This window comes from Ammospiza nelsoni, chromosome Z, assembly GCF_027579445.1.
Source record: "Ammospiza nelsoni isolate bAmmNel1 chromosome Z, bAmmNel1.pri, whole genome shotgun sequence".
Classification (NCBI taxonomy): Eukaryota; Metazoa; Chordata; class Aves; order Passeriformes; family Passerellidae; genus Ammospiza; species Ammospiza nelsoni.
The window spans coordinates 57,311,170-57,323,792 of record NC_080669.1 but is presented as its reverse complement, the minus strand read 5'-3'; the positions used below and the strand labels follow the sequence as shown (position 1 = coordinate 57,323,792).

The 12,623-nt window shown below is 41.3% G+C and overlaps 1 protein-coding gene across 4 annotated transcripts in view; it reads right to left on the bottom strand.

Annotated features, from left to right (window-relative positions):
- The window catches only part of FGF10 (fibroblast growth factor 10), a 60,380-nt gene extending 48,096 nt beyond the window's left edge, over positions 1–12,284 (bottom strand). Inside the window, exons 1-2 of one of the 4 annotated variants that reach the window (XM_059492559.1) lie at positions 12,143–12,284; positions 10,902–11,668 (exon numbers count right to left, since the gene is read on the bottom strand). In XM_059492559.1, coding sequence (XP_059348542.1) covers positions 10,902–11,238 — 337 coding nt within the window. In that variant the 5' untranslated portion in view covers positions 11,239–11,668; positions 12,143–12,284. Of the gene's footprint in view, positions 1–10,901; positions 11,669–11,771; positions 11,948–12,142 lie in introns of those variants that run through there. The other 3 variants (XM_059492560.1, XM_059492562.1, XM_059492561.1) reach the window with 3 other exon arrangements.
- Between the last annotated feature and the right edge of the window lie 339 nt (positions 12,285–12,623).

Below are 12,623 nucleotides of genomic sequence, written 5' to 3'. Positions count from 1 at the left end.
TTGGTTAGGGGATCTTTCTGACATTGATTTTTGTTTTGTGCTGTGCAAGAAATCTGTGGGTAATCTTGACATAACGCTTGCAAGAGGGGTAATATCGTAATTTTTTTTTTTAACTTGAGAGTTTTTTTCTGTTGAAAGACAAAAATACATTAATTAAGGTACACAGACAGTTAACAGATTTAACAGACAATTCTGTTAATTCTTAACAGAATTAAGAAGTAGCCTATTCTTCCCTGCTCTATCAGATGACATTACCCTCTGGTAATCGTCCTCAGTTTTTGTTTTTTTTTTCCTGGCACTTGTCATGGTGTTATTGGTATATTTCACAGATAATTGCCTTTCATAACACCCTTGCTTGTGTAGGAAGTATTGCTAACTTCATTTTATAAGTAGCAAAGAGCCAAGGAGAAATAAGACTCAAATATTCTCAGAAATTTTGAGGTACAATGGATAACCAGCATATAAGACCTAATATTCCCCAATACTTTATGCAATTCCTTATACTCAAATCTTAATTCCTGCAGACTATCCTCATGCCAGATTTTCCAGTCTTCTACCCTCTCTCTTTAAGCAGATTCCTACTCTGTGCTACTTGACAATCCCCATGAGGAGGACCATTAGGATTCCCTCATCTTCCTTTATCCCCTCAGAATTTCCACAGCACATGGTGAAGGACAATCATTCCCATAATCCTACATCATTACTCCAGTCTGTACCTTCTTCAGTCTTGTATTGAGACAAAAATCCACCGTAGTCATTAAGAATCTTTCTAAAGTTCAAATAACCTGCAAGCTCTTCTATAAAGAAAGTTGGTATTGGACCATTTCCTTCCTTTCAGACAACTGAACAGCTGCTCTGTGAGGTATTTCATTCAGATGAAAAGCATTTTCTCATCCACTGCCCTATAGCAAGGTATTTTATACCCTGCATTTACTGACAGTAATCTTTCTGTCCATAGAGTGTTCTTAAAATGTTTTTAGTATGCCAGTGCATTCAGTCTTGTAGTTTCTTAATATACAATAATCACCAGATTTTAAACAATCAGCAGCCGCTGATCTTGACTGGTTTATGTCACATGAGAAAAGGAAGTACCAAGAAAAAACTAATATAGAATTGCTACATAGTTTAAATGCCACGGCAGGTACAGGCTGGGTTCCTCTTGCCACTCCTCAGGTTATTCAGACACAGAAAGCTGTGAATGAAATGGTCTGTTCATAGCACCTTGAGCACTATTTTCTTTTTAGCCTTGTCCCCCTTTCCCTGTCCAGCAGTATCTCCCACAGTATGTCATCAATAGGAAACATCATTATTCCGAGGGTAGATGGAATTACCAGTCTGCATGATCTCAGCATCTTCTCCCATCATTCTTTCCCCAGGAGCAGGGTTCCTGACAAACCAAAATCCAAGAAAAAAAGCAAAACTTCTTATATTGAATCTACCTTTAAGCCTCAGAAAGGGCAGAACCTGTACCTCCCAGTGCTTGCCCTACTGAATTTTCTATTAGCTGCTTAAGTGGTAGAAACAACTCATTGGACTAGGAAGTGAGTCTTGCTTATGTGTGCTCAGGGCTGTTTGGAAGCAAAGGTAATACTGCTTTATGAATAAAAGCTATCATACATGACTTTAAATGTCACTGTTCATAATAACTGGACTTGCACATGTGACTTCATCAGCATCTTCACTTCTAGGAAGCTGAAACAATCATAATTTCCTTCCACATCTTACATTCTACTCACTTTCTAAGCTATTTGTGTCAGAACCACATGAAGTGAAAATTTAAAGAGCTTGCAATGGTTTGTAGGTCAGAATGCCCAGTGAAACTAGGTTTGTCATAATTTTCTGCTCCAGTTTACGTATGGTGGTGCCTTAACTCAGCTCTTCAGCCAAAGTATGAACTGCTGACCCAGCTACTAAAACAGTAGCACCAAAACTACACATGAATCTTAAACGGGAGGTTATATTTTCAGCATCTGAAGAGGCAGAGCAACCAGGCCTAGACAGAGAAGCAGACAAACAGAAAGCAACCCCACCTTGGCTGATGAGGTTAGCTCTAGATTCTTCTTCTGTGTCTTTTCATGTTGCCATTAGTTTTGCAGTTACAGATCCTCAGTGAGCACAGAATTTCTGTGTTGCAGTTATTACCACTAGTGTTTTGACAAGGGAAAGGTGTCCTGTCATCAGAATGTGAACCACATGCACCACTCTGCTTCCTCTGAGACAGGGCAGAGGGGCAGAGTCATGAGCCCAGGTTACAGTTCAGGGGAAGGTTTTCATTAGCTTGTCTCCAAGGGAAATGTGCCACAGGTACTAAGATAATTCATGAGGATAAGAGAGGTACTTCCAGATCAACTTCCAGATTGCCCTGTGAAGGATCAGAAGTTGGACACAACAGTCATTGTGGGACCCTTCTGACTTGGGATATTATACAGCTCTACAGATTTATGACAGGGTTTATATTTTTGTTGTTTACATTCAGGAAAAAACAGAGAAAAAAGAAGTATCTGGGAAATAAATGAGAAAAAAATTTGTTGTGTTGAAATTAAAAGACCGCCTCAGAGAACATTGGAAGCTTTAGCATCTCCTAAAATGTCATAATAAAATTGTGAGAAGAAGACACTAAACAGCAGTCTTATAAAATATTAATTGTGTTAAATGCAGTCATCTCCTATTCCATTCCAGAGCACACATTTTCCCTTGCTCACTGCAGCAACAAACTTGTAACTATGTATCTGCTTCAAATCCTAATGATAAGCTTGCAAAATATGACATATTTGATAACACACCACCAACCAAAACACTGTACTCCACTCTATTCCTTGCTCCAAAAGTCAAACCACTTGGCATTCTAGGGTAACTTGATGTCCTTCAGGTATATGTTTCTCTTAACAAATATAGCTTGTAGTATTAGCATACTGAAAAAATTAAGAAAAACCAACCAACTAAAATCCCACTTTTTTTTTTTCTTTAATGCATAGCGTGTAGCTCTTTCAAATGGTTTATTACTTTCAAGGGGCAATTCACTACCCTTCTTCTTGCAAGTAGTTGATACTGAATTTGATATTAGGAATAAAGTAGGTTATTAATCTTCTCAAAGAGGATAAAATGAAGAAGAAAACCCTAGAACAGCTGCCAAATAGTATCTAATATTTACAGAACAGGGTCAGAGAAGACACAATTAAATTGGGAGTGGAACGTTCATATCCTAACACCAAGCGCACACTTTTATAGAAATTCAAAAGGCACCTTAATGTCTTCATAGTTTCAGTCTGTGACAAACAGATGTTACAGTGAGATCAGACAGAATAACACAACATCACTGGCAGTTCACAGCTGCCAAAAGGGGTAAGCCATGCTCCCCCTCTCCCCACTTCTCTCCCACTCATGACACATGCTGCCCCCATTTCTTTCTTGTCATCCTTTCTAGTACTGATCTGGTACTTGTCACACATCCCACCCACTTCCTCTAATGCGGGCACAATATCATTGATTTATACCCAGTCTCCACTTAGCACTGTGCCTTAATTCCAATTAAATAACATCCTGAATGATTCCAAAATGCTTCAGCATTCCCTCCCCAACTCCCACACATACTGACTACAGCTGCACAGCTGTGTGTCAGGAACCTAAAAGAAAACTTACATTTCATTTATTTATATGAAATGTTTGAACCTCTAATATCAGTGGCAGAATAAAGAAGAGCAAAGAGACTCCTCACAAGTCCCCCACCCCCCTCAACCCCCTCATTTTCACTTCTGCTCCCCACATAGGAAGACGAGTCAGGAATGGCAAAAAACAACTATGTCCTTCACATATGTTTTCCACCATGAAAGGAGCAGGCATCATATTTCTTTCCTAAATCAAGGTTTATGAAAGATCTGATCTTCTTCTTTATTTTTATATAACATTCATGATCATTCATATTCCTACTATCCATAACCTTTTCCTCTCTTTGACAATACCAAAAATTATGGAAGAGGGAAAAAGAAAAGGAATAAAACTGTTTGGTGTAGTTTCAACATTTCCTTTTTTCTTGAAAGTCAGCTTCGATGTGCGTGAAAATTCCTCTTTAACTGTAGAAGATATACACTCTGACAGATTATTTAGAGGTAAATGTGAAAGGGGACAGGCTAATAATTCTTTAGGCTAACTATAAAATAGGGGAATGCTTTACAGCTGACATTGTGAGTATATCAACCCAGTAATTGGATGCACGTGTTAGTAGCAGTAAAGAGGCACTGTCCAGTTGTCCACCTTACATGGGAATCTACTTTGAGCATATTCTTTGATTTACTGTTGCAATTAGAACTGAATGTTCAAAGAAAGAACACAAGTAACCTAATTTAAAAACAGTGCCTTTAAAGCCACTATTTAGTATGAGACTTGGCTTACTTGTAACCATTTCTTTCCCCTGCAACTTCTATTTGTTGCACTGTACACATGAAGCACCAAAATAAAGTTTAATAATCTGCCCAATTAATGAATTAATTTTTTAATATTCATTCAGTGATTAAAGATTTAGCCACTTCCTTCTGACTCCTACCCTTGAAGATTTTAATTCTCTTCATAAACACAGCGAGCTTTCCCAGGCTGACTTTTCAAAACTTCATGAAACACTGTTTCCTGTCTCCTTTTTACTATGTTGTAACCAACAGAGATGTTTTACAAGAAATTGGCGCAAGAACCAGAAGCAATTAGGGGAGCTAGGGAAGGATCCCTCTAGTTAACAGAACTAATGTTGGAAGCACCATTAACTACTTTTCCCTGTTAAAGTATCTGTGCAATGAAAGGATGTAAGATAGCAAAATATCACATAAAAATAAACTGTCAAAGAAGGAGAACTCGTTTGACAGTACACACAGTTAGACTAGTGGCACTAATACACCTACCAACTGAGAAACAAACATGTGCTAAGACTAACTAAACTGGTCCTCCATTTCTTATCTGGTAGTTCGGTATACATAGCCCAAAATGAGCAAGGGTTACTTTTTCATGCAGCCTCATCATGCTGACATTGGTTGGCAATGCTGATAAACAAAATATTTGTGATGTTCCAAGTGACAAAGAGGTCATTAGATGATATACCCCAGAATATTAGGATAAAGTAGTTCAGTGATATATACCACTGCAAACTGTAGTAGCAAGCATTTAAATGAGGAAGCTGAAATTTCAACCTGGTACTAGCTTGAGGAAAAAGAGACTGTAAGAGCTTGATTCAAAAAGCTCTCCATCGAATAGAAAACAATGTTTTGTCAAGGTATATCAATGTCAAGAAGGGAGTATATAAGAAATCCCAAACCGACCAAGTCATTTCTCTGCTTTGTTGACACTATCATCCCAAATACTAAGCCTAGAAATAGAAGCACAACATTATTTACATATACTTTTTTTTTCCCTATGTAGAATCTTTCTTGTGGAATTAGATTACTTTCTCATAGGAAAAATCCGCAGTCCACCTCACATGAGTTGTTGCTCTATGTTCATACAGGTACCTGCGATTTTTAACTTAAGACACAGTTTAACAAGATACGCGCATAGAAAAGTTTTCTTTTTTTTTACATGAAAGGCTCTGCAATAAATGAAAACTCCCCTATTACAGGATCTGATCTGACTCTCATTTGAAGTGAAAAGGCCCCTATTCACACACACAGTTCAAAGACATCTGAAAGTCATCTTAAAATGCCTTATTTCAAAACAGAGGATCTTATCCTATGAGTGAATGCATCCAAGATGTTTCAGAAGTGTAAGCACATTCTATACTGCTCACTCAGCTAATGCCATCTTCAAGGGAAGTTTTGACTGAGCCACTATCTGTGAACCCTCCCATTAAAACAGAAACATGGCATCTATAAACCTGTACATCCATGTCCCTTATTTTCCTTCTTCTGGGGTTTGGGAACAAACTTCCAGTTGCTCCTAACTCTTGGGATTTTTCCCAAGTGGCTATAAGTTAGATTTATGGAGACAAAAAGACTTCTTACAACTGTGTGTTTTGAAAAGATTTATGACAGGGCTACAGTATCAGCATGGAGGGTCCACAAGGCAGGAATGAGGTAAGGGTAACAGAAGAGTGTCATGTAGACATTAAATAGTACAATTCTTTCCACATTCATAAATTCTAAGTGCCTACGGTATTATACTGCTGGTTATAAATTATATAACTGAGTTCTACAGACTAAAAGCAAAAACCAAACAAAAAAAAAACCAAAAAAACCAAAAAAAACCCAAAAACCAAACCCAAAAACAACAACAACAACAACAACAAACCTACCTGAAAATGAGACATCATGTCCTTAAGAACATATACATTTCACAGTAAGGAACCAAGTTTTCAAATTACTTCACTCATTATTATTTTCTATTTTAAGTATTTTGATTAGTAAAGCCATAAAACAGAACTCTTTGGACAGTAAACGAGCAAAACACTAGTCAGTCTTTAGAAAAACAGTGAAAAATTCTCACATTAATTTACAAACACGTATGATAAGGAGTCAATAACCCCAAACAGTTAGTTTACAAAATGTTTGGTAAGAAAAGAGTCTATTTTATCAATTATTCTAATCTGCTTGGAGCTTCATAACTGATGTTAAGGTACCTATGGCACTTTATTGTCTTTCCTGCACCAGAGGTATGGTGAAAAAAAATGAGTATCAAATGAAGTATACCTAATGAAAACACACTTAATGCTATTTTTTGGCATATAAACCAATCTAGAATACAAATACCTATTTATATGTCACGTATATATGAACACAATTAAAATCCTCATTAGTAATGTTCAGCACTTCTAGTAGTTAAGTGGTTGTTTACAATCTTTTGGGCTAAAGAATGAGGGTCAAAACTTTCTTCTTTCACTCACTATGTGGTTAAGCTTATCCCACGCTAACCAAAGCAAAAGCAAGGACTATCAGGGAATTCAAGAGTTCCTAAAGCTTAGTATAAAAGATAATTGAATACTCAGAAGAAAAGCCCGGAATATGTTAGCCTGTGGGAAGTAGCTAATTATTTCTTGCTAGCTTCCCTGACATACACTTTCATTCTGCAACAAAGTGCCTTTTTTTTTAAATAGACCACTTGGGTTGCCCAGAAGACAAATAAATAGACTATCTTTGCTTGGAATGGCTTTGCTTGAACTAAATTAGCTTACACAGTTGAGGATGCAGACCCTCGTGGTCCACCTCTTTGAGCAGAGGTGACACCAGGCAGTGGCTGTGCCGCCATCTACTGTAGGTTTTGCATAGCGCCGCTTGGTCCAAAGCCCGCAGGGATCCCTCCAGCAATCCTTCCCACTCCTCTCCAGGCTCAGTGACTCGGACTGCACTCCCTGAACGTGCACCTAAGTAAGAGCCTGGTCCTGCAATCTTCGCTCAGGCAGAACGCCCTCCACAGACTGCGGGTCAGCTGCTGCTAACGGAGTATTTGTTGTTGTTCTTCAACTAATAAGGTCTGTCCTGCAAATTTGAAGTTTGTGTGCCCTATAGTACTGTGAATGGTTACCTCAGAAGACAACTGAAAATTGTATAGCACTAGATATACACTCAAGTTTTCTTGAACCTGCTTATCATATATCATGTAGCTTTAATGCATGTCAACCATTAATCCCAGAGAGATTCTCTATCTTAATCAAGAGCACTGTCTCAATTTTAATATTTGTCTTAAGAATCTTTTGGTGATCCCAGAGCTCAAGGTATAGTGAAAGCTTTTGTTATTGCTCTTTGGAGGATTTTTGGATTGTTGGTCCCTCATCTAGTGTGTAAGCCTCCAGAAAACACTACAGCTCTCTTTATTTGTGCTTGTGAAGGGCTCTGTCAAGAACAGGGGCAAGGACTTCACAGCTGTGGTGCTGTAGGACAAGGTAGTAGTTGTATTTTGAGGATCAACTTCCAGATGTAAGGAAAAATAAAATAAAGTGTCCTACATCTATCTAGTGACAGACACCTCCAGCCATGCCAAGTGCTACAAGTTCTGCCAGTTTTCTGACAGAACAGTCAGGAACCACCTGGTACTCTGCAGGTAGAGAAAGGATGATGGAATAGTTCCAAGCAATCAAGTCGGAATACAGCTGCCAGAGTAAACTTTAATTTAGTGCACTCTACACAATATTTATAGAGCTAATCCATGAACGCTGTTTGAGCCATTCAAAGGCTGGAGACTAAATTCTGCTTTCTGAATGTTTATTCTGAATTTCTCCAACTGTTCTTCTTACGTGACAGTGCTTAACTGGCAGAGAGCCATGAAGGCTGTTGTCTAATTACACAACATATCACGATCTTACAGACCTACTGATAAGGCTTTACTGCAGCATAAACGAATTTTAAACATTAGCATATGAGAAAACTAGCCTCCAAATTAGAATATTTCAGTCTTGTATGTCAATAGTCACTCTTATTTGTTTAGAAAAACATGGTTTCGGAGGGAGAAACTAATTTTAGAGATTAAATAGCTTGTAATGTTAAACAGGCTACAATTTAGTGGCCTCTCTGGCTAACCCTATGCAAGGCAGAAATGTATTCACATGTAATTACTTATTTCAGACCATGTGAGAGATACCATATCTTTGCATGGAATCAGTCCAGCTGGGGATTACAGCAGTGTTATGATAGCACTGCTACACATGATGCTGTGAAAAACACAGATTTAGTGAATTCACTTGCAACATTTTGCTACACAAACAGCCTTGAATAAAGGCACAATAAATATATTTTTAAATAGTCTCAGACTATGTTTTTACAGAAAAGACAATGTCACACTCCATATTTTAATCAGTATGAATCAGCAACAAAGAACTCTGACTTCTGTCAACAGGATGGAAATAGTTTTGAGCTGAAGGATGTTCACTAGGTCTGCTGTTGTGATGAAGTACAGTGGGGAAGCTGCAAGTTTTAAGATGACGGCAGTCCTTTCTTCACTGCATGTAATCTTCAGTGATAGGATGCAATTATGTATAATAAAGGCATTATTTTGTTTTTATATGAAAAAAACCTACATTCTCCTCTCTTTCAGCAGATACTGTGCAGATGTGGCAGTAACCATGACATCACTGAGAAGGCAATTCTCTTTCTGATACACTGACTGAAAAACCAGGACACACCGTGCACACCCCTTCCCACAGTCGTAGGGGGCTGTTCTTGCACATAGCCTGAAAAGGTAGGAACTTGTATTTGTGCATTTCAGTCTATTTTACCTCTTCTTGGCAGGACTTTGCAAAAGTTCAAGCATGTGGGTAAGTTTACTCACTGAGCAATTCTGCTGGCAAAGTGGGACTGCTCAGATCTGTACCTACTTCCCTATGTAGGCTGCTGTCAGAGTGGGCACCTTACAGCCCTTTTTGGCAGCAGTGTGCTATACAGAACGGTTTGCTGTTCTCAGAGATGCATGCAAAGCTTTCAAAATCCCATTTTAGGGGCGCTGTTCTACTCCAAATCCAAAGGTAATCTAAGAAACGCAGTTCTAGGACCTCATTCCATACAAATTCATCAAAGTTAAGCCTCCCTCACAGCTCTGCTTTTTTTAAGAATTTGCCTTTCTATGTAATACAGAACGGGAGGTGGTAAGATTCAGCTGCTTTGACATCTAAAGCATTTATAAACATTAGAATGTGTGATAAAGCATGAAGTTGCAAGGTGGAGCAAGTGAAGCAGCGACACATGATACTCCAACCCTTTTCTCACTGTTTCTAAAGTTATATTATGGTGTTTACCAGAAATACAGCTGAATTAACAGTCGTGTCTGTCATATAGCAAGGCAACCTGCTGAAGAACTCTGTATTTTACACATTAGCTAGCAAGGGATCTACTTAATTCGCTTCCAGTTGTTTTAATTTAACAGCAGATTTATTCCCGGGTTTATCTGGATTTATGTAAAACAACACAAGAACCAAAATGTGGTTCTTTACCAGTTGAAGAAAGCCTTAGAGTCTCCTCGAGTTGCTTAACAGAGCTTACTTTCTCAGCATGTTCTTATAGTGGGACATAGTCAGTTAAGATTTATAAGAGAAAGCAATACATTGTGATTTAGTACGGTTCAGTTTGAGACTGCACAGGCAGGAAAACCAAGTAAAGGGTACGTTTCTAGCACTAACAGCCAAAAAATTACATTACCAGAAGCATACTATTACTAAGCATCTAATTAGTTCTAGAGAAAAGCTCGAAACTTCAGCTATGGGGACCGCCATATGACTTTGGCTCCGAAATAATTTATTAAAAAAAAAAAAAAAAAAAAAAAAGAGAGAGAGAGAGAGAAAGAAAGAAAGAAAAGGACAATGAAACGCGTGTGAGGTCTGTGGGAAGGCAGCCCCAGATGTTTACAATGGAGCGAGTAGCGGTATAGCGGCGCGGCAGCCCGGGACCGGCGGGGCGCAGCGCGGCACCGCCTCCGCCGCACGGCGGGCGGCAGCGCGGGCGCGCACGGGCTCCGGCTCCGCGGGCAGCCCCGGCGGGAGCCCGGCCCCGGGAATGAACAGCCCTGCTCCGGGAGCGGGCCGCGGGGAGCGGAGCGTGCGGGCAATCGATTAATTGTTCCAATGCAGCGCTCTCGTCAAGGCGCCCTAATGACAGGGGATAATGATTTTCAGATTCAGGAGACAATGTCCCCCACACACTCCCCGCCACTTCCTTGCAAATCTTTCTAATTTGCTCTTCTGCCTGGCGAAGAAACAAACGGTGCTCAGCGAGGCCATTTGCAAAACAAATGTAACCGGAGCGGTTCGCAGATACGGGCTGTCGGGGAGCGGCGTCCCTGAGGAGCCGAGCCGAGCCCACCCAGCCCTGCCGTGCGCCCCCTCCCCTCCGCGGCGCCACCTCTCCCTCTCCCGTCCCTTCCTTCCCTGCCCGGCCGGGGCTCGGGCGCTCGGCCCGGGGAGCAGCGGCCCCTGCCAGGCAGCGCGGCGGCAGAGCCGTACTTACTGAACGGGCAGTTCTCCTTCTTGGTGCCGCTGACCTTGCCGTTCTTCTCGATCTTGAGAAAGTACTTGTTGTAAGAATAGAGCTTCCTCTTGCGCACGTCTCCTTGGAGGTGATTGTAGCTCCGCACGTGTCTCCCCGCACTGGAAGGAGAGGAGAAGGACGAGGGGAAGGAGGAGGATGATGAAGAAGAGGAGTTGGTGGCCTCCGGGGACAGCATGTCCTGGCCGAGGTCATGGCAGGTGACAGGCACAGAAGACACCAAGAAGAGCAGCAGCAAGCAGCAACAAGGCAGGTGGGAAAAGGCTGAGGCACCATTTGTCAGTATCCATTTGCACATTGTACTGAAACTCTGCGCGTTGGAAAATGTCTTATCAAATGAAACATACTGGAAGGGTAAAACCTGGTAAAAGGCAAGTGGAGAGACGGTGGTTGCTGCTTCTGGTTAGATTCGTCTGAGCTCTGATCTGGCCTGAAGTAAGTGCACCAACATCCATAACTCAGGGGACAAATCGCCTCAGAAGTTGCTGCCTTTTAATCCTTCGAGTCCTCCCTCAGAAAAAAGAGCTGTTTGTTGTTGGTTTGGTTTTTTGGTTTTTTTTTTTTTTTTTTTTTTTGGGTGGGGGGGTTGCTGTGGTTAATCCTCTTTTCTTTTTCCCTTCCCCACCCCCCCACATGCACACATACTCCCCAACCTGGTTTGAGACTTTCCAGTAGTTATTTTGTTCTCTTCCTCACTCCTTTCTTCACCATCTTAGATGCAGAAAGGTCTGAAAAATAGATGACAGCAAAGTCAATGACAACAACAAAAACAACGACTAAGAAAATAATAGCCAGCGGAAAGGGGTGCCGGAATGGATTTTTCATACATACACCTTTACACACACGCGCACTCACACTTTGTGGCTTTGCACCTTCTTCTGATCCCCACCCTTTTGCCTTTTTGCAAATCCCAAACCAGTTGCACAACGCGTCCTTCTCTCACTGACAACCCCAGAGGAGGAAGTTTCTTTGTTTTGCTTTGAATTCTCCAGAACAGTATTAAAAAAAAAAAACCGAGAGAAAGAGAGAAGGAGAAATCCCAACTTGTCCCCCGCCCTTCCTTTCCTTTCCCTCCCCCTGTGGTTGTAAACAGGTTGGAAGCTGTAGCCTAAATGTCAGCGATTACAAGTCAGAGGTGGGATGTGCCTCTGGTGGTCAGCCCTTATTTGCAGGGGGTCAGGCAGTGGTGGGACATCTGAAACCTTTTTGCAGCTGGAGCGAGCGGTGCCTGCTGCGGAGGCAGCCCCGGGAGCTGCCCTCGCTTCCTCCCGGGCTGCGGCAGCCGCCGCCTTCGGCTCGCTGCTAATTGCTCCTAAAGCGTCCTTCTCCTCGGAGCGCCGGCCACCAGCATGGCTTAGAGACTCATGCTTTACTAATTTCCCTGTCTTCCAAGTTGAACCAATCCCCTCCAGGGAGGCTTCCCTCCCCCTCACTCTCCCCCCACACTCTCTCTCTCTCTCCCCCCCCCCCCCCAAAATAGAAAAAATCTCAACCAATCAACCTCCTCCCCTAAAAAGCCTCCCCAAACTAACAAAAACCAACCCCCAAAACCCCAACTTGTTTTCTACTGGAGGGTTTTATTTTATTTTTTTTGGCAGTGAAGTGATTGAGAAAGCCACCTGGAGCTTGTTGCCTGCTAGACCTCCCCCTCCCCCCCGCTGGAGGAGGGGTTGGGTGGAGAGG